At 22.7% G+C, this 18,839-nt stretch overlaps 2 protein-coding genes across 2 annotated transcripts in view; both read left to right on the top strand.

The window, feature by feature from the left end:
- The window catches only part of LOC129613229 (putative mediator of RNA polymerase II transcription subunit 26), a 90,195-nt gene extending 81,451 nt beyond the window's left edge, over positions 1-8,744 (top strand). The window contains exons 3-9 of the mRNA XM_055527213.1: positions 4,534-4,681; positions 5,705-5,855; positions 6,078-6,246; positions 6,428-6,639; positions 7,429-7,618; positions 7,686-7,796; positions 7,858-8,744. Coding sequence (XP_055383188.1) covers positions 4,534-4,681; positions 5,705-5,855; positions 6,078-6,246; positions 6,428-6,639; positions 7,429-7,618; positions 7,686-7,796; positions 7,858-8,631 — 1,755 coding nt within the window. The 3' untranslated portion in view covers positions 8,632-8,744. The remainder of the gene's footprint in view (positions 1-4,533; positions 4,682-5,704; positions 5,856-6,077; positions 6,247-6,427; positions 6,640-7,428; positions 7,619-7,685; positions 7,797-7,857) is intronic.
- Positions 8,745-13,085: 4,341 nt separating this feature from the next.
- On the top strand, positions 13,086-17,873 carry LOC129613200 (very-long-chain 3-oxoacyl-CoA reductase-B). Its single transcript, XM_055527169.1, has 4 exons — positions 13,086-13,555; positions 13,721-13,767; positions 17,010-17,085; positions 17,181-17,873. Exons 1-4 carry the CDS (start codon positions 13,378-13,380, stop codon positions 17,852-17,854), a joined length of 975 nt encoding a protein of 324 aa, XP_055383144.1. The 5' UTR covers positions 13,086-13,377; the 3' UTR covers positions 17,855-17,873.
- Positions 17,874-18,839: the final 966 nt, after the last annotated feature.

The following is an 18,839-nucleotide window of genomic DNA, read 5'->3' as shown; positions in this document are numbered from 1 at the left end:
AAATTTTTCTAAATTTATTTTTTTTGTAATCTAGTCTGTTCGTCTCATTATTCAAACCTTTTATATATTTTTCATTTTGTAAAGCGAATTCTGGTAAAATAATAGATTTTAATAAAAGATCTTAATTTAAGATTATTTGTTTCAAATAAAATTTTATGTTTGTAATACTTTTCTTGGCCGATACAACTTACTGTATCTATGCAATTCTGCAATCGCAGAAATATGACATTTTGCTCACATTGTGTATTTTATATTCTAAACAATTCTTAAACCGAAAATCTGACGAGCTTAAAATTTCTGCTTCTGAGCGAGTTTTGCTAAATATTTTATTTCACTCGGACAAAATTTCTTGATTTCTCTTTCTCTTCCCAAGTCAAAACCCTTTGTAATGTAATGCCAATTATAAATTATCAAAGTGCAAAATTTTTTTCTCTGACCTCTTTGGCGTTATTAAACTTCTTCCAGTCTAGAATAGATTTTGTAAATAGAATTCCAGTACTAGAATAAATATTTTGAAAATTATAACTATATTACCCCCAAATTTATGCAAAATTTTATGATAATAAGAGACAAATTTAATCAATAGAACATCGTTTTCATTATTAACAATGTGCTTTTTTGCAAACCATGGGTTTAATCAAATAATTTTTTCTTGTATATTAGACCACTTAGATATGTTTACAAACAAATGTCATATTTCATGTTTGCTTTCAAAATTTTCAAGATCACTTTATGTGTACAAAATGTCATAATTGGATTAACGGTGTTTTTTTTTTATTCTCTTTCCCTTTGATAAAATATATCGAAAATTTGGTTACTAATTAAAATTTGAAAAAAAAAAAAAAGTTAGATCGTGATTTTATTTCAAAGGTCGGTGATATTGGTAACCAAAAATTGTAATATTTTTGATTAAATCGTTTTTTACTTTATAGATTCATTGAGATTTTTCTCTTTTTTTTTTTGTTTTTGAGCGAATTCTTTTTTTTCAAAGTCATTGTTCCAATTAAGGAATTTGTTCTCTTTAGATTCAAATTTATATTATAATGTATGTACAGTACAGTTCATTACAAGCAATCGTATATATATATATATATATATATATATGTATATTATGTGCAATATGTACATGTAGGTATACAAGTATAAAAATACTGAAGGTGCCTTTAACTACAAAAATCAAACAAACTGATGATGAAAATTTTTTTAATTGAATCACGATTCTAATGATTTTTTATGGTTTTTCTTCCCGTTCTCTTATTTTTTATATTTATGATCTTCATTTTTCTCCTTTGTACATTATATAGCTCTTATATATACTATAGTTTCTTTTCATATTATTGTTAAAATTTCATAAAATTTTACAATTTTTCTTATTGTGAATTTGAAATAAAAAAGAAGGAAGTTGTAGTAGATTTTCTTTTATACAGTAGGTAAAAATTTCTTTTATGTATTACAGTTTTGTACTTTTATTAGGTCACTATATTAAATATACATTAAAGAACAAAAAATTATAGTTAAAATAAAATCTAGGTCTCAAATTCAATTTAAAATTTTTGAACCGCGAAAGTAAATTCTTTGTAAAAATTTGAAAAATAAAAACACAGTGATATTCGAATTTTTCTAAATTTTCTATTTTATATAGGTAATATGTACGTGCATGCAGAATTATTTGTACCTATAATATGGTTATATATACATGAAGAAATTATGGAACTTTTGTAGATAATTTAGAAATTTCTTATTAAGCGCATATCACAGATTAAATTTCAAATAAAATTTTTTCCTTCATAGCATTCAGAACTTAATTATTTTATTAATTTTTTAAATTTTGTTATTGTTCAACTAATTTATATGAATTTAGGTTATTCCGATATTACCGATTTGATTTAACACCATCTCCGGTTGTCATTTAATTTTTAATTGTATAATAGAGAATTTCGCTCTGTAAAGTACTATGGAAATCTAAAAATTGAACGTATGATAATTTATTTATTTTATTTTCAAATTTATAATCAAAAATTTCTATTAAATTTTCAGTAATATTTATAATTAATTTCCGATAATTCAAATCTAATTTAAGTCTTGTACATCCAAAAATGAGAGAGAGTAAATGAAAATGAGTGATATGCTTAAAGTTTTTTTATAACTACTGCAAAAATAGACTTTTAGTGCATGTCCGCATAATCGGAAATACCCTTTGTATGTAAATAAATTGATGTAATGAACAACATGTTGGATACAACAAAAATTGTTGGACGTCAAACATTCTTTATGGATTTTGTTCAATGAGAATTTTCTTGTAATTTTATTTTTTGCTATCAATATCAAACAAAATATATGAAAATTTACAAATTTAATTTTTAATGAAATTTTAATCAAATCAAGCATTCATACTAAGTCTAATCAAACATTTTAAAACAAAATATTTGTGTTTGAAAACAAAATATTTATCAATTGTAGCCATATCGTTGGAACCTAAAAATATCATATTTGGCACTACGTTGAAGATATTTCAGTTTCAATTAATTATTTATATCTGTTGGCGTTCATCTGCCATGATTTTTATATGCTATCGGCACTGGATTCGCTTTTAATCAGACAATTATGGCTGTCTTAGTTCCACATATAAAATGTTGCTATAAGATTTCTTTGAACATTTTAACAGGGCCTATTAATACATATATTTACATACATATACGAGTCATACAAGTACACCAACTAATAAGACTCATACTCTCACTACTATTTCCAAAATATGACTCAACCTAATTGTTTCAGTTGAGCAATTTTTAAAAGAGAACAAAAAATTAAATTCTTAATTATACATGATTTTAAATTTCTTCCTTTAAGTATAAAGCTTTCAAAAATTGATTGTTTTTATAGACAATACAAAAGAATTATTGTTGACTATTATAATTCTTAAATTCTTAGAAAAATAAAATTGTTTGGAAGAGGCTTTTTTTTGGTTTGCAATTACCTATAATAATTCTTTAGAAAAAAAAATATTATAGGGTTAAATCATGCCATGACTGATTTAATTTTTAATTTACTTTGCTTAACTTTATTAATTTTATGTAACGAAATAAAAAAAAAAACTTCAATATTTTTAATGAAAACTGATACACATAAAACGCCACATTTTTAGTTTTTTGCTGACCCATTCGATATTATAGAATTTTATAACTTATTTAGAGCCCACCATTTAACGTTTTTTCATTAATGTTTTTTTCTTATTGTTGAACCACAAATACATTTCATGTAAAAAGGCGAAGTTGTTCTGAAATATTATAGGGTTTAATAAAAACAAATGAGCCTGACTAATATACTAGTTAAATAATAAATTCAATTTATCTAGAAATTATAAAAATTTCTGGTCATAGGGCACTGGGGCTATATAAAGGTATTATTCAATGTTCAAAATCGAAATTCGAATGCATTTCATAAGGCGTTGTTCAAATTTCATAGACAATTTAAAAAACTTATAAACTTTGTTGTTTTTCGCATTTTTAATAGAAAATTCGCAACGTAATTAATAAGTCCTTCCTCACTTAAATGTTTCAAAGCTGTCAAAAATTTTTATTATATAAAGTTTTCAAATATTGTAAGTTTTCAAATATTAATGATAACCTTTTATGACAAAGAAATTCAAGTTATTATGTCTAGTAATCCAAACCATTGTAGTTACTCCAAAAAATTTTTGATATACATATGTTTACGAAATTGGTTGTATACGACGAGTACAATACAGTTTGTTAGTATACAGTATCCAAACGTCCAAACAGTATTATACAGTAACAATAAGATCAGAGTATCGAACAATTTTGGTAAATGCTCTTGCAGAAAGAGAGTTTTAGTTTTGCAATTACTGTTCGATTGTAAATTAATTCTGCGCAAATATAAGCAACTTAACTATTGCATTAATACAAATAAAATTCGTAAAACTAAAAATTGCGTTTGGTTTGTAAAAAAATTACAAACCCTTTCATTGCTTAATTGTATGCGATCATACAATTGCATGTATGCACGTTTGAATACAAACTAATGAAATATAAATAAGCAATCAAACATGTATGAGCCTTTGGTTTTAAGTCACCGCTGAGGTTTAATCAAGTAAATTTATTTAAATTCAAAAGATAAAATTACGAGGTTTGATCAAATAAACTTCCGTTAACAAAACTTAAAATGAAATTTATAACACATTTGAAGATTCAAATTAAATCTTTTCATACATACTTAGGTAATAAGAAAAAAAATATTAAATTACTCAATAAAAGAAAAAAGGAAACAAACGATTCACAATATTTTTTTTTTGTACTGTTGATGCCTTTAATCTTTAATGCCAAGTTAAATTTTATTTTTTCCTTTCAGTGTTTGTTTCTTTTTTTAACATATTCATTCACCTTTTATGTTGAAAAATATCATTTACCTTTATTATTATTTTCTTTTTACTTATTTATAACAATTGAATATTTTTAATAATTTTAATAATTTTTTTTTTATTTATTTATTGAATTGATTTCAATATTAATATAGGCAAAGAATTTATTAAGACCGATTGCCTTTAAGCCAATACCATTTGAACCGGACTATAGTATTCCAAATAGATATAATGATTTATGTGATCGTTATGGTTCAACTCCATCATTAGCTCCAATTCAGGGACCAAATATGAAATTTGGAAGTAAGTAACATTAATACGAATACATACATATATACACATGCATAAAATAAAAAAAAAATTTGATGACTTTTTATAATTAATATTTCATATATGAATATATAGAACGTTTTTTTATAAATTATATATTATTTTACATATGAATTGTCGCCTTAAATCAAAACTGTGCTAAGTCAAATTTTGAAAAATTTCCCGGGAGATAATTTTAAAGTTTTTAGGATTACATCAAATGTAATCGGTTAAAATTTTGTGAATTTTTTTTAATTTCATTCTTTATTGAAAAATAAAATTAGATTTTTTTAAGGAAACTACTTCTTCATTCAAAAATGTAAGTGTTTTATTTCAGTGGATTGGTTGTAAGAATTAATAATTTATGCAACTGCAGAATAGATAATGACGTTACCAAAGGAAACAAGTCAAGGCAGAAAAATTAAAAAATTTTTTTCTCCTCGAACTGGAACTTGAACCCAGTCACCTACCGCTTTCTAGGCGGAAGTTCTACTAACTTCTAGCTACAGAGGGTTGTAAACAAAGGAAATGAATCATGGCAGAAAAATTAGAACCAGTTATCTAACATTTTCTAGGCGGACGTTCTACTGAGCTACAGAGGGTTGTTTTTATAGTTCACAAATTTTTTGAAATTTATTCACAGTAAATTTAAACGGAGCATATGATCTCACAGCAGCAACAAAAATAACACAAAAATTATGTAATCAGTAAAAAAAACCATAATTTTACTCAAAAATGGACTTAGAATAGTTCTGATCCAAGACGACATTTTTATATATAAAATTTATTATTAACGCGTGTGCAACAACAAAAAAAAAAACAAAAATAAAAAAAGTGTTTATGTTGTAAGCTTTTTTAAATTTCTTATTATTTTATAATTTTCTTTTTGTATGAAAACTCATCAAATGAAAAATTCTTTTCTTTTCACTTTTAACTTTATTTTTAATATACAAATTTTTACAAAACGAAAAAAAAAAACAATGTTTAATAAATTCAAAAAAATTTTTAATCAAATAGGTACAACAGATCTTCGTCATGGTGGTTATAATAGCTATTGCAGTAATTTAATGGCACGTCGACGTTGTTCCCGTTCATTGAAAATTAATGATAGTATGGAATCCGTACGGCATACACCAGATTCTGATGCAAATAGCCAAAGTAGTACAATGTAAGTATATAATAAAAATAATATTATCACTAATCTTATATTATAAGATCTACTAGAAGAAAAACCGCATAAATTGTTTACTCTATGCAAGTTTCAATGAATTTTCTTTCGTAAATTTATGTGGTCAATTTACATACTATTTTATAAAAAATTAAAAATAAAATTTAACCACTTTTTGACCTATAAATTTTTATTTTTAAATTTTTTTTTTATGGATATTAGAAAATCTAGCAATAAATTCCATCATCAAGATCAATTTGATATGACACCATCACCTTCAGATTCTGGTATATCAGAACTTGAAGCTGCTCTTAAAGATAGAGATTCAGAATTATCATATTTAAGGCAAACAATGGAACATAATGAAAAGGTTATATTTAAAGTTCATAAGGTAAGTTCAAAATCGAGAGGCTATTTTATATAAATATTTATGAAAATTTTTATTATGTACATGTGTGTATGCATGTATAGAACAATTTTAAAAATCAATTGAACTGAATGACTAATGATGTTTTTAAAAAAAAAAAAAATTTCTTATTATTTTCTTTATTGATTTTATTTTTCATTTTTAGGATAAAGAAGCATATTGGGAACAAGAAACTAAACGACTTAAAGCATTTTATGAAAGCCAACAAAGAGAATATTTAATGAAAATAAAAAAATTGGAACAAATGTTAACATTACAATCATTTCAATTTAAACAAAATAAATTACGTTTATCGGAAAATTCAAATCGTATTAAAGAACAATTTACTGATTTAAAAAATGAAAATGATTTATTAAGGTAAATTATAAATGAATCACTTTAAATTCATTTCTTAATTTACAAAGAACAAAAATAAGGTCAAATTTATGAATTTATTAATATTATTATTGTTATTATAAAAATTATGCAAAATTACTCAAATTGAAAAAGCAGCAAAAGCCAAAAATTTGAAATTGCGTAAATATGTTGCAATTTTGCCGAAGTTTACTTTATTCTTACAACTCAATTATGAACAAGTTGCTTGATTAGTGATAACAATTTTGAAATTTTTAATCCAGAATCGTTAAGACGTGCGAAATTTTAATAATTAACAAATTCTAGCTTAATTTTTAATATTAGAATCTTAATTTGTTAATAGGCATAAATTTTAAATTCAAATATGCACTCTAACGCTACAGAATTGGAGCATAATGCAAAATTTACAACTATATTTACAAATTAATTGTATATTAAATTAAGCAGTTCCAATCCTTCAGGGCTATTCAGTATTCTCTAATGTTATTAAAGCAAATTATCATAAAAAAAATATATTAAAATTCCTCTCGTGTTCTTACAAAATTTCTAATGTTAATTTATGGAAAAATTGAATTTGTATTTATTTTTTTTTTGTATTAAATTCAAAATATTCACAATTTTCATTTGATCGGAAATATTTTAAACCTTAAAGCTCTTTGTTATAAAAAAAAAATATTAAAATGAAAATTTCACTTTCAATGTAAAAATATAATCTAAGTAAAAAAAATTTCATCCTAAATTTATGCAACATTTTTTGTTAATATTCTTTTAAAATTTTTCTTTTTTGTATAGAAATGAAACAGAAGGACTTAAAACAACAGAACGTACAATGCGGGATCGTGTTTTACAATTGGAAGAAAAAATTAATGTTATGGATAAATTAATATTAAATTTAAAAACACAATTAGAGGAAAATGAATGGACTGTATGCCAGAAGAATGGTGAAATAGCTTTATTAAAAACTCAATTAAAAGAGGCTAAGGTAAATAATTTTATTGAAATCGATAAATACAATTAATATAATTTTAAATTTTGAATTAAAATTTTAGATGGAATTAACACTCAAAGATCATGAAATTGTTAATATTAAAACAGAACATCAAGAAGAAATTCAAAATCAAAATGATACATCAATTGTTAATGGCATTAATAATAATGAGGTGGTTTGAATTTTTTTAAAATTTTGTAATAAAAAACAAATTAATTTTTTTTTTTTTTTAGTTCGAAACCAATAATAATTTAGATATTGCACAATTAAATCGTATTATAATATTAAAAGATCAAGTTATTTTAGCACTAACAAATGAATTAGGTAAACTTCGTAAAGAATTATCTGATTTAGCAATATTTCATGAATATGGTGAAGAACCATCTGGTAAATATACACGTTTAAAATATAAAATTGAAAATTTATCTGGTATTTGTAAAAAAAATTCAATATCAAATGATATTAATCATATGGAAAATTTTGAAAACCAAAGTAATCATCATGATGAAATTGATGGCGCTAATGATGATATTAATAATAGTATCATAACAACTGAAAATTTTGTTAAAAAAGCTCTACAAGAAGATGATTTAGATGTTATTATAAATTGTTTAAAATCAACTGGAACATTAACAAATGATACAACAATATTTAATGATAATGAAAATAATATTTTATTAAATTCACCAAATAATAATGGTGGTAATGGTAAAAAAACATCAAATTTACCAGATATTGCTAGAAATTATTTAAATCAAAATAATGATACCCAAAATGAACAATTAAAAAATTCTATAAATCAACAACAATCAATAAATCGTATTAATGAAACTGAATCACTTAAACGTGAATTAGAAGAAGTAAGAATGGCATTTGAAAATGAAAAACAAGAATGGGCTGCAGAAAAAGAAAAAGTTTTGGCATATCAAAGGCAATTACAAATGCATTATATTAATATGTATCAAAAAATGAAAGATTTAGAAAATCAACTTTCCCAAAGATGTTGAAAAAAATTTAAAAATAAAAAAATAATTTGGGAAATATTATCAAATCAACTACATTTTATTTCTATACTCCTCGTTTTTTGTTATTATATTAAATTTAATTTATTTCCAAAAAATTTCTTTCATTACAATCAAATAAAATATATTTCCATATAAACATTATACATTACAATAAAATACAAAATTATAGAACAATGCTTATTAGTTTAATAATTAAAAAAAGTAAAATTTCAATACAAATAATTTTTTATACAAAATAATTTTAAGAAAAATATTATACAAAATATATTCTTATATATACATATACATATATAAAATTATTTTTTTAAATAGAATACAGGAAAATATTATAAATGCACATAATTAATTAATAAGACATTTAAAATGCAATTTAAAATTATAAGTTTTGTTTTATTTTAAAATTCGCCCGGCTGTTTATTAAATTCGCCCTTTAAATTTTTGGAGTAAAATAATGATGAGCTAACCAAAATTAAAACCAGGCAGAGAAGTAAGGAGCACAACAGGAAAAATTTATTATTCACAATTTTACTTAAAAAATGTGCACTTGTTACTAAAATGTTCTATAATTAATTGTGAATTGTGTCAATTGTAATATTTTAATATATCGTGAAATAACCAACATCTTTAACATTCTTTTTTTAAAAACAATTTTATCTCAAAAATAAAGATTTCTAATTAACCTTATATATTCTAATAATATTTTAAATTTTTTTTTCCTAATTCAAATTAATTAAAATAAAAAAACATTAGTTAAAATAAATGTAAAATATTTAAAGTAATATTTAAAGTAATGTAAAAGTAATATAAAATATATTCACAATAGAAGGCAAATTCATGAAAAACATAAATATTATATTGCATATATTTCGGATGAGAAGAGAATGTTTTCTCCCAATTGTACTAAACACATAAAATATATTATTTACTTAAAAGTGAAAATACATACATACATAATTTCTGTTGAATTTAATTGTGCTTAAAAAATTTGAATTCATATAATAATTCACAATAAAAAAAATAATCAATGCAATTCAGCTTAGCGTGTATGTGTGAGTTTTACATAAACTAAATTGAAATTAGAATTTATAAGTTGAAATGAAATGTGTATATTCAGACTATAAATTACTGGAATTTGGAGGTAAGGTACATTTAAATAACATCAGAATTAATTTAGAGAATTGAGACTAAACAAACTCAGAAGGATTTTGTAGAAAATTTAAAAAAATAAAATTGTAATTTAATTTCCTTAAATTGAGTAATTCAGCAATATAAATTTCATTGGTATCATATACATATTCATGTAGAATTATTGATCAAACTCATGCTTTTTTTCTATTATGTACGTATGTATGTAATTATTAAGCTTTTATATAAACTATTTCGTTAATAACGTTTGCAAAACTTTAATTTATATAGTATATAGCTTTTTAAGGAATTTTAAATAATTTTCTATTTATGGATACCAAAAATATAACATTAATTTTCATGATAAATTACATATATTTATGCATTTACATATACAATGTATGTACATATATATGTAAATAATAAACGTGTATAATGGCCTCTTCCAAAATAAATTATTTAATTTCATTGAAAATTCTGATTACACTATAGGAAACAAAATGTAATGTGTACGTAATAATATTTTAAATAACGGTAATTTAACGTTGATTTTATAAAATATCTTTTCAATTACTAAGAGAAATAAAAATTATTTCTCAAATGCATTCATAAATTATAATTTGCATCTATAAATTAGACTATTATTAAGAAATAAAATTTACAATTGATAAATTTTACATTATTACATATATATTATTATATTTGAATGAATTTCTAGATCTATACATATTTATATAAATACACCTACATACATACATATGTGTTTAAGAACAAGCATAGTGCCTATATACACAGTCAATTTATTAATTAAAATATGAAAAGAAAAGTACAATAACAAAATATACACATGGATATAGTGTTTTCATTACACTAGCGTTGACATTTTCCAAAATTGTAGACTCTATTACTATATTGTTCAAAACGTTATTATAATTTATATTACAGGGTCATATATATTATATTTATAGAGAAAAATATAAACAATAAAATATAAACAATAATAATATAATGAAATCCACCACACAATTAATTTTCTCTCTTAATCACCCCTTATATAAGCGCCGTTGAATGATATCTCGATAGAGTCATAGTTCAGTTTCGTTAGTCAGTGGATTAACTAGGTGGGTGACTAGTCTGCCGTATCTTTTTTGTTTGCAGATTTCTGACTAAAAAGAATAATCAGAGAAAATTTTAAATTAAAAAATTGATTTTCAAAATTTATGAGAATTTTTTTTTTTTTTCAAAGAAAATTCGAAATTATAAAATTTTTATGAAAAGTTTTACAAAATTATTTTGTATTATAATTAACAACATTTAATAATACAATATCATAAAATTTTATATAAAAACTTTAATTAAAATATCAAATAATTTTATCATCTCGATCTTTCTAGTCTACTTTATAATGCCTGATCAGCTTTTGCCTGATTACATCTAAATTTATTTTATTTCTGTAACAATTTAAAACTGCTCAGCATTTTCATTACAATAGATATGATCGCAAATGAAAGCACTCCTAAAATAAAATTCTAAATTAATTTAAAAAAAAATACCAAACCTAACATAAATAACTACTACCACTTCATTTTAATTACTCCCTAATTAATCATTTTGAAATCCTTGAGACACCTTATCGAAATTTTTTCTCTAACAAAAATATTTACTTTTGATTTTTCATACTATGCATGTATGGGACCATAATATAAAATAATCACACCATATAAATCGTAGTATGTATAATTGTTTAACTGTACATTTGCGTATTATCGCATTGATGATAGCATAATATATTGCGCGCGCATAATTTCTATATGGAGCTACTGAGTATATACCACATGGGCTCTCATACAAATAATCTATAAGAATAAATAAAGAGAAAATATTAAATTAAAATAATATGTTTTTTTTTTGTTTTGAATGTATGTAAGTAAGTACACATATGTATGTATAGAAATACAAAAATTCTATTAAAAAAATGTTCTTTATAAAGAATACAAAATATAATTTCCTTTATAAAAAATATTTTATGCTATACAAAATGTTAATATAAAACAAAATAGGGTAACCGAATTAAATTTATTTTTTTTTTTTTCAAAATAAAATGAAAACGAGAATTTTAAAGATTAAGGTAAGGCGAAGTAAAAACAAGTCAGTATGACAATTAATTAGGAACATAATTTATATAAGCAATTTTCATTTATACTAGATGATTCTAATTTCAACATTATATGCGATATACATATATGCATACTTGTATACGTATCCTTATATTTTTTGCATTCTAACACATAGTACTTTTGAAAGTAGAGTACTGTATTATAATATGTACATGTAACTCTCTCACAATTTCTTATACTCTTGACAAGAAAATGCTTCATTTCTTTCCTTAATAAATTCAATAAAGCTGCTCGATTGCTACAGCAACAACTCAAAATTAGTTAACATTCACAATAATATTTCAATGCCCTCTGTGTTTTATTTTTTGTTTTTTTCTTAAATTTGAATTATAGAAAAAAAAGAATATCGTCACAATTCAAAAAAAAAAATAAAGATAAGTTACTCCGTTAAGTTTAAGTTACGTTACAATACTGTAAATTCGATAAATAAAAAAAAGAGAATAGGACTAAACTCAATTATGCATCTTTCGTGTAAATTTTTTGTTATAGAAATTGGATTTTTGATTACAAGATAAAGAAAAACGTCTACACTAATTAACATATTTAAATAGAAAAAGACGTTTTATTGCTGACTTCGATTCGTCTTATTAATCGAAAAAATTTGATTAATAAGATTTATGTAATTTGTGTTAGAATGCACGTTAAACTTTATCAAAAATATTTCTATTACGAATCCACTACATAAGCGTATATAAAAATTGTTAACAACACAAAATCTAACATTACCAAAACTTATTTTTATTTCATAAAAATTTGATAAGTTGGTAATCCTATAATATGGACATTTTCAATATTGTACCCTATAGAATTTTAAATTTCTCATGAATTTTTTTTTTGTTTTACCCCTTAGATTTTTTCTAATACATACAAACATCTATAAATTAAAATTTTCTATGTGTGTAATATTAAAATGACAATATTATTATCGTTATTTTTTTTTATATAGAACAACGGAAGGGAATTTTATTACTGAATTCGACACAATACGTACATATATAGTCATCGCATAAACTTTCGATAGTAAAAATATTATATTTGGAACTCAAAAAAAACTGCAGTAATCTTTAATATTAAAAACTAATACTATGAAAAATAATTAAATAAAATAAATAAGAAAGAAAATTCTGTACTCATTTTTTTAATTCACAATACTAACCAATTTAATAGCAGAATTAAATAATTTTTTGTTATTGGAGTAATCTCACATAGAAAAATTTTTTAATAATATTAAATAGAGAGTCGGACATTATTTTACCACCATATTATACTCAAAAATTTTCAAAACATAAAAGTACTGAGAAATTCGAGAAAATTGCGTTAATATTCTGAAATAAAAAAAAGCAAAAAAAAATAAAAATTTCAAATTTGAGTTTTTCTTTCCCCCATTGTATTTTAAATTAAATTTTAGTTATTTATCAAATTTTGTATGAAAAACAATAAAATTGTCGGTATTAAAAAAATGAGTTGCAATTTAAGTTGTTTTTGTGTTTTAATTGTTTTATTACAAATAGCAAAAAGATTTTTACCATGGCTTTATAATAATTTAATAGGACCAAATTTTATTGGTCCTAAAGTTGATGTTGAAAAAATGGGAAAATGGGCAGGTATACATATACATTGTGTATAGAATAAAATTAATTAATTATTACAATTAAAAGAAATTTTACAAAAAAGGATATATATAAGGAATATAACTGTTATACATATTGATTTTTCCCTTTTTTTTTTTTTGGTACATTTATTTTATATATATATTTTTTTTATTTTAGTTATTACCGGTGCCACTGAAGGTATTGGAAAAGCATATGCCAAAGCTGTAAGTAAATAAAATTTTTTAAGTATACGTTATAGTGTACATGGTAACAAAACAAAATATATGTACATATATTATAGTATAACAACTTATATATTATATAGTGAATTCGAATAAAATATTATGCATATAACCTTATTTTATGCCGGTTCATTCATATGTATATAGAACATATGTGATTTTGAACTTGCACCTTATCTAATCAATTTTAAATAATTAAATAATTTATATAATTTTATTTTTCAAGAATTGTAATAAATATGATAAGAAAAATTAATAAATTGTATAACAATTTCAATTACATTACACCTTTGAAATTATAGAATTTTGAATTAAATATTAATTGAAATTTAAAAGTGTGGTATGTTTTAATTATATTAAAACCTAAAACCCACAAATAAGATGTATATTCGTATGTGTATTTAGTAATTAAAACCAAATAAAAATTCATCATTATTTTATGTTTTAAGTGGTTATTAACCTTTACATGCAATTTTATATTAAAATATTTTAATGTACACCTAAGTACATAATACGTCATATAATATATTTTAAATTCTTTACAATTAAATTTGAATTCAATTATGTTGTAACTAAATATATTTGCGTATATACACATTTATATAGGTAGAGTAGTTATAATTTAAATACATAAGTGTATAATAGATTATTTAGAAATTGTAAGGCCAATGTGCGAAATTATATTATGTACATTGCTAAATAATTGCTAAAAAATTCTTCTAATTTAATACAAGGAATTAAAAATAACGTATATATTTATATATCTATGTACATGTATATAGAAAAATACCAATTTTATTGATTTCTGCATTAATTATTGATTTTCTATAATACATATATATCTTATGGAAGATTTCTAATAAATTATGTAGTTTCCTACTTAATATTCGATAATCGTACAATTTTACTTTATAAATAAAGAATGCATTTTAATTAATCATTTAGAATAATAATTTTAAATAAAGATATCTATATTATATTTAAATTTCAATTTATTTGATATAAATTTTTACTTCGTATTTTTTGTTTGAAAGAATTTAAACATAAACAAAGAAAATTGCATAGATATGCAAAAAATTGCACATAACAGTGATTTACAATAATAAATATAATATATATGTATATATATATATATATCTATTTGCATATTCATATGTCAATAAAAAGTGCGGAATATTTATTGTATGACTTTGCCATATCTTTTTAATTTTCAGATTTAATTATAGTATGAAATTTTATATTGAAATGCATGGTTATCGGTTGTAATCCTTTAATCTAAAGATATTATAAAATTAAAGAAATTCAGGGTACTATCTATAACCATAACAGCTGCATCAAAAATTTAAGAGTGCAAGCTATCCAAAAACAAAAATGGCTCAAGTTAGGCTTTATGAAACTTGGAAACTTTCAGATAAATTATCGTGATTAAAAAAAAAAAAAAAGTGATCTCTGAACTAAAACTGGTACGAAATTCGTTCTATTCTTGTTAACTAGCCTATTGTACCATTTTTCTAGTGAATATCTGCAAAATGCAATTATTTATAACGCAGTCAATATATGACGATCTACACGGTGATATATGTCAATGCATTACTATAGAAAACACCCTGTATATTTAAGATTTTTTGTGATTTGATAGAAATGAAATATATTTTACCGTTATTTAGTAATTTAGTTTAAGAAAAAAATATTTGGTACAGCATTAAATCTCAAAGTGTTTAATAAGATGAAATGCTTCAATTACAGATTCTAAAAGAAAATTTAATGATTTCTTTAATAATTTAGAAATTTTCTAATTAACTAAGTAATATCTAATTTTTGCTCAATTTACTCGTAAACTCTCTCAAATTCAGAATACCGAAATCAGTAATATTTATATATCATTGTATTCCCCCTTGTATATCACTTTAAATTACGAGAGCTTTTAGTTCTTGTAAATTTTTTTTGATTAAAAATTTTAAGCAAGCGGATTACAACTGTTTTACCAATAAGTTTTTATTTAAAATATGCCTAAAATTTTTTACCTATACCTGCTAGTAAATTTAATTTCATTAGATACTCCGGTAGGTACTATGCATAACATTCATATGGAATTTATACATATTATGTAATCCAATCAATTAAAATTCTGATATATGCATAACTAAATACGTACATATACATTTATGTAAGTACAAAAACGTACATATACATATGGTACGTGTCAATAATTCAATAAAACGGAAATGTTACGAAAACAATTTTTGATTTTACTTCTTATACCCTTTTTTAATATTATGATAAACGATCAAGAAAAAAATATTATTGAATGTAAATTTATTTTAATTTCAAATATTCAAAGACAATAAATAATAATATGTATAAGTAATACATATTTATTATTTATATAGAATATTATATTGATATTTTATTATTTTTATATAAAAAAAAAATTGGAATGTTCAAATGAAAAAATCATTAAAATTTATAAAAAAAAAGAAAATTAATAAATATTTTTGCAAATCAAAATAAATTCCATATTTTTGCATAATACTATTTTTATACATATACATATATGTATATGTAAGTCTTTCACTGCAAACAAAATGCACACTTTTAATATTATTTAATTTAAATTGTTTAATTTACAAATATTTACTTAAATGTTCTGTACTATGGATTGCTTATATAATTTTATTAATATAAAATTTGTTAGTAATTATAGCTGCTTAAATACTAAATTCAAGTGTCGTGCTAAACGTAAAATATGTACACACTTTATAAAAAATTTCTAAATGACACCTTAAGCAATTAAAATATCAAAGTGTAAACAGCAATGTTAGTACTGCAATATTACACACACAATTATTGTCAGAGAAAAGTTTAATGTCTTAAAATAAGTGAAAACTTAATTATGATCATACTTTGAACTTTATCATCTTCATTAATCTTGATCTCTAGCTAGAGTATTTTGTTAAAATACTGCTCATCTTAAATAATTAAAAATCATTTAATGCAGTGTATGTGAATATATTTATAAGAGTTCAAGTTGTTCTATCTTCACAACAATTTAATGTATGTATGTGCGTATATGTAAATTTTAGTCAATAAAATTTAACTTACAACAATATATTTTTCTATTTTACGATTAAAATTCTGATTCGAAGCATTAAAAAATTAACAAATAAAATCATCTTAGATGTGCATAATTTAGAACTAATTCAAAATTTCTTTAATCTTTTCAGCTTGCAAAGAAAGGATTAAATGTGATTTTAATAAGCAGATCCTTAGAAAAACTTGAAAAAGTTAAATCAGAAATCGGTATGTCAACATTTACTAACCACTAACACAAACAACCTAAGAATAAACATAAAATTTTAAATTATTAATAATTTCATTTTATTATTTAATTTTAGCTGAATGTAGTCAAGTTGAAGTAAAATTGATTGATGTTGATTTTACAAGTGGTCCCGAAATATATACAAAAATTTCAACAAATATTCAAAATCTTGAAATTGGTGTATTAGTTAATAATGTCGGAATGAGCTATACTTATCCAGATTTCTTTTTAAATATACAAAATGAAAAATTTTTACGTGATATTATAACATGTAATATAAATTCTGTAACGCATATGTGTCGTTTAATTATGCCACAAATGATTGAACGTAAACGTGGTATTGTTATAAATATTTCATCAATGGCTGCACATGTTCCAAATCCATTATTATGTTTATATAGTGGTACTAAAGCATTTATTGATAAATTCTCTGATGATTTGAATACAGAATATAAAGGACAAGGAATTATTGTACAAAGTGTTATGCCTGGATATGTTGTATCAAATATGACTAAAATAAAGAGACCAACATTGATGGCACCTTCCGCTGATTGTTATGTTGCATCTGCTTTAAGAACATTAGGAATTTCAGCTCATACAACTGGTTATTTTCCACATGCTTTAATGAAATTAGCTATTGATGCCATAAGAGCTTTAACTTGCGATTCCTTTTTGAATAGTTATGTAATGAAAAATTTATTTGCTGTAAGAAAGAGAGCTTTACGTAATGCTGAAAAAAAGGCTGAGTAAATTAAGATGATTAAATTTAGTTGATGTTTTTTTTTTTACATTGGTTTTCTAATATACATAGATAATTTACGTTAAACAAAAAAAATTAAAAACGATTTTTCTTTTAGTAAATTAAAAGGTATTATAGGTAACTTAATTAATTTTTTAATATAGAAACGCAATGTATATGTACATAGTTTGTCCGAAAACCAAGTTATTTCCCTAGAAATACTAATTACATGCACGCAAACATTTTATTCTGGGCTGTATTATTTAAATGTATTGTTGAAAATTAAAAAAAATTATTTTAAGTGTTTTGTATACATATACATACATACAAAAATATAATTTCTACTTGTACACTGTAGTTTAATAATATGGTATGAGTATCCTTCTTTTACAATTGGAATCCTAACTTATAGGAAACTTAAACAATAACATACTGTTAGTCAATAAAATAAAAATTAATGTTTTCAGGAGAAAGTTTGGAGCTATATTACAGCATAGTAGCCTAATAATAGAGCTTATGTATGTTTCTTGACATGATAAAAGTTATTTAATTATTTTTCCAAAATTACTTACTATCTTTGTGCATTTCATTTATTGATGTCCAAGAAATTTAAAATCCAATTCAACCCGAAGTACCAATTTAACCCGATTTTGGAAAAAATATCGCTTTTATAAATATGTATCAAGTTAAATTATTTGCTTTACAATATTATTTGCTATAAGAAAGAAAGCAATAAAGCCAGTTATAGAAGATGCTGAGTGCAGATTATTCATTTCCATTTAACACAAATATCGGAAGGTTTTTTCCTTTTTCCGTTATATCCTTTCTAAAAAATAAATAAAACTTAACTGCGAAAATACCATAGACATATTTAACTATTAGATTGACAATAGAATCTATCTTTCCTTTTCTCTCTAATAAAACCAATTCTTTCTAAAAAAAATGTTTATATTCTGGGAACTCTAAAATAAGTAGAAATTTGAAATGGGGCTTCTA

Source organism: Condylostylus longicornis, unplaced genomic scaffold (assembly GCF_029603195.1).
Source record: "Condylostylus longicornis isolate FDR11 unplaced genomic scaffold, ASM2960319v2 ptg000081l, whole genome shotgun sequence".
Taxonomy (NCBI): Eukaryota; Metazoa; Arthropoda; class Insecta; order Diptera; family Dolichopodidae; genus Condylostylus; species Condylostylus longicornis.
The sequence above is the reverse complement of the archived record's forward strand: the minus strand, read 5'-3'. Positions and strand labels throughout refer to the sequence as shown.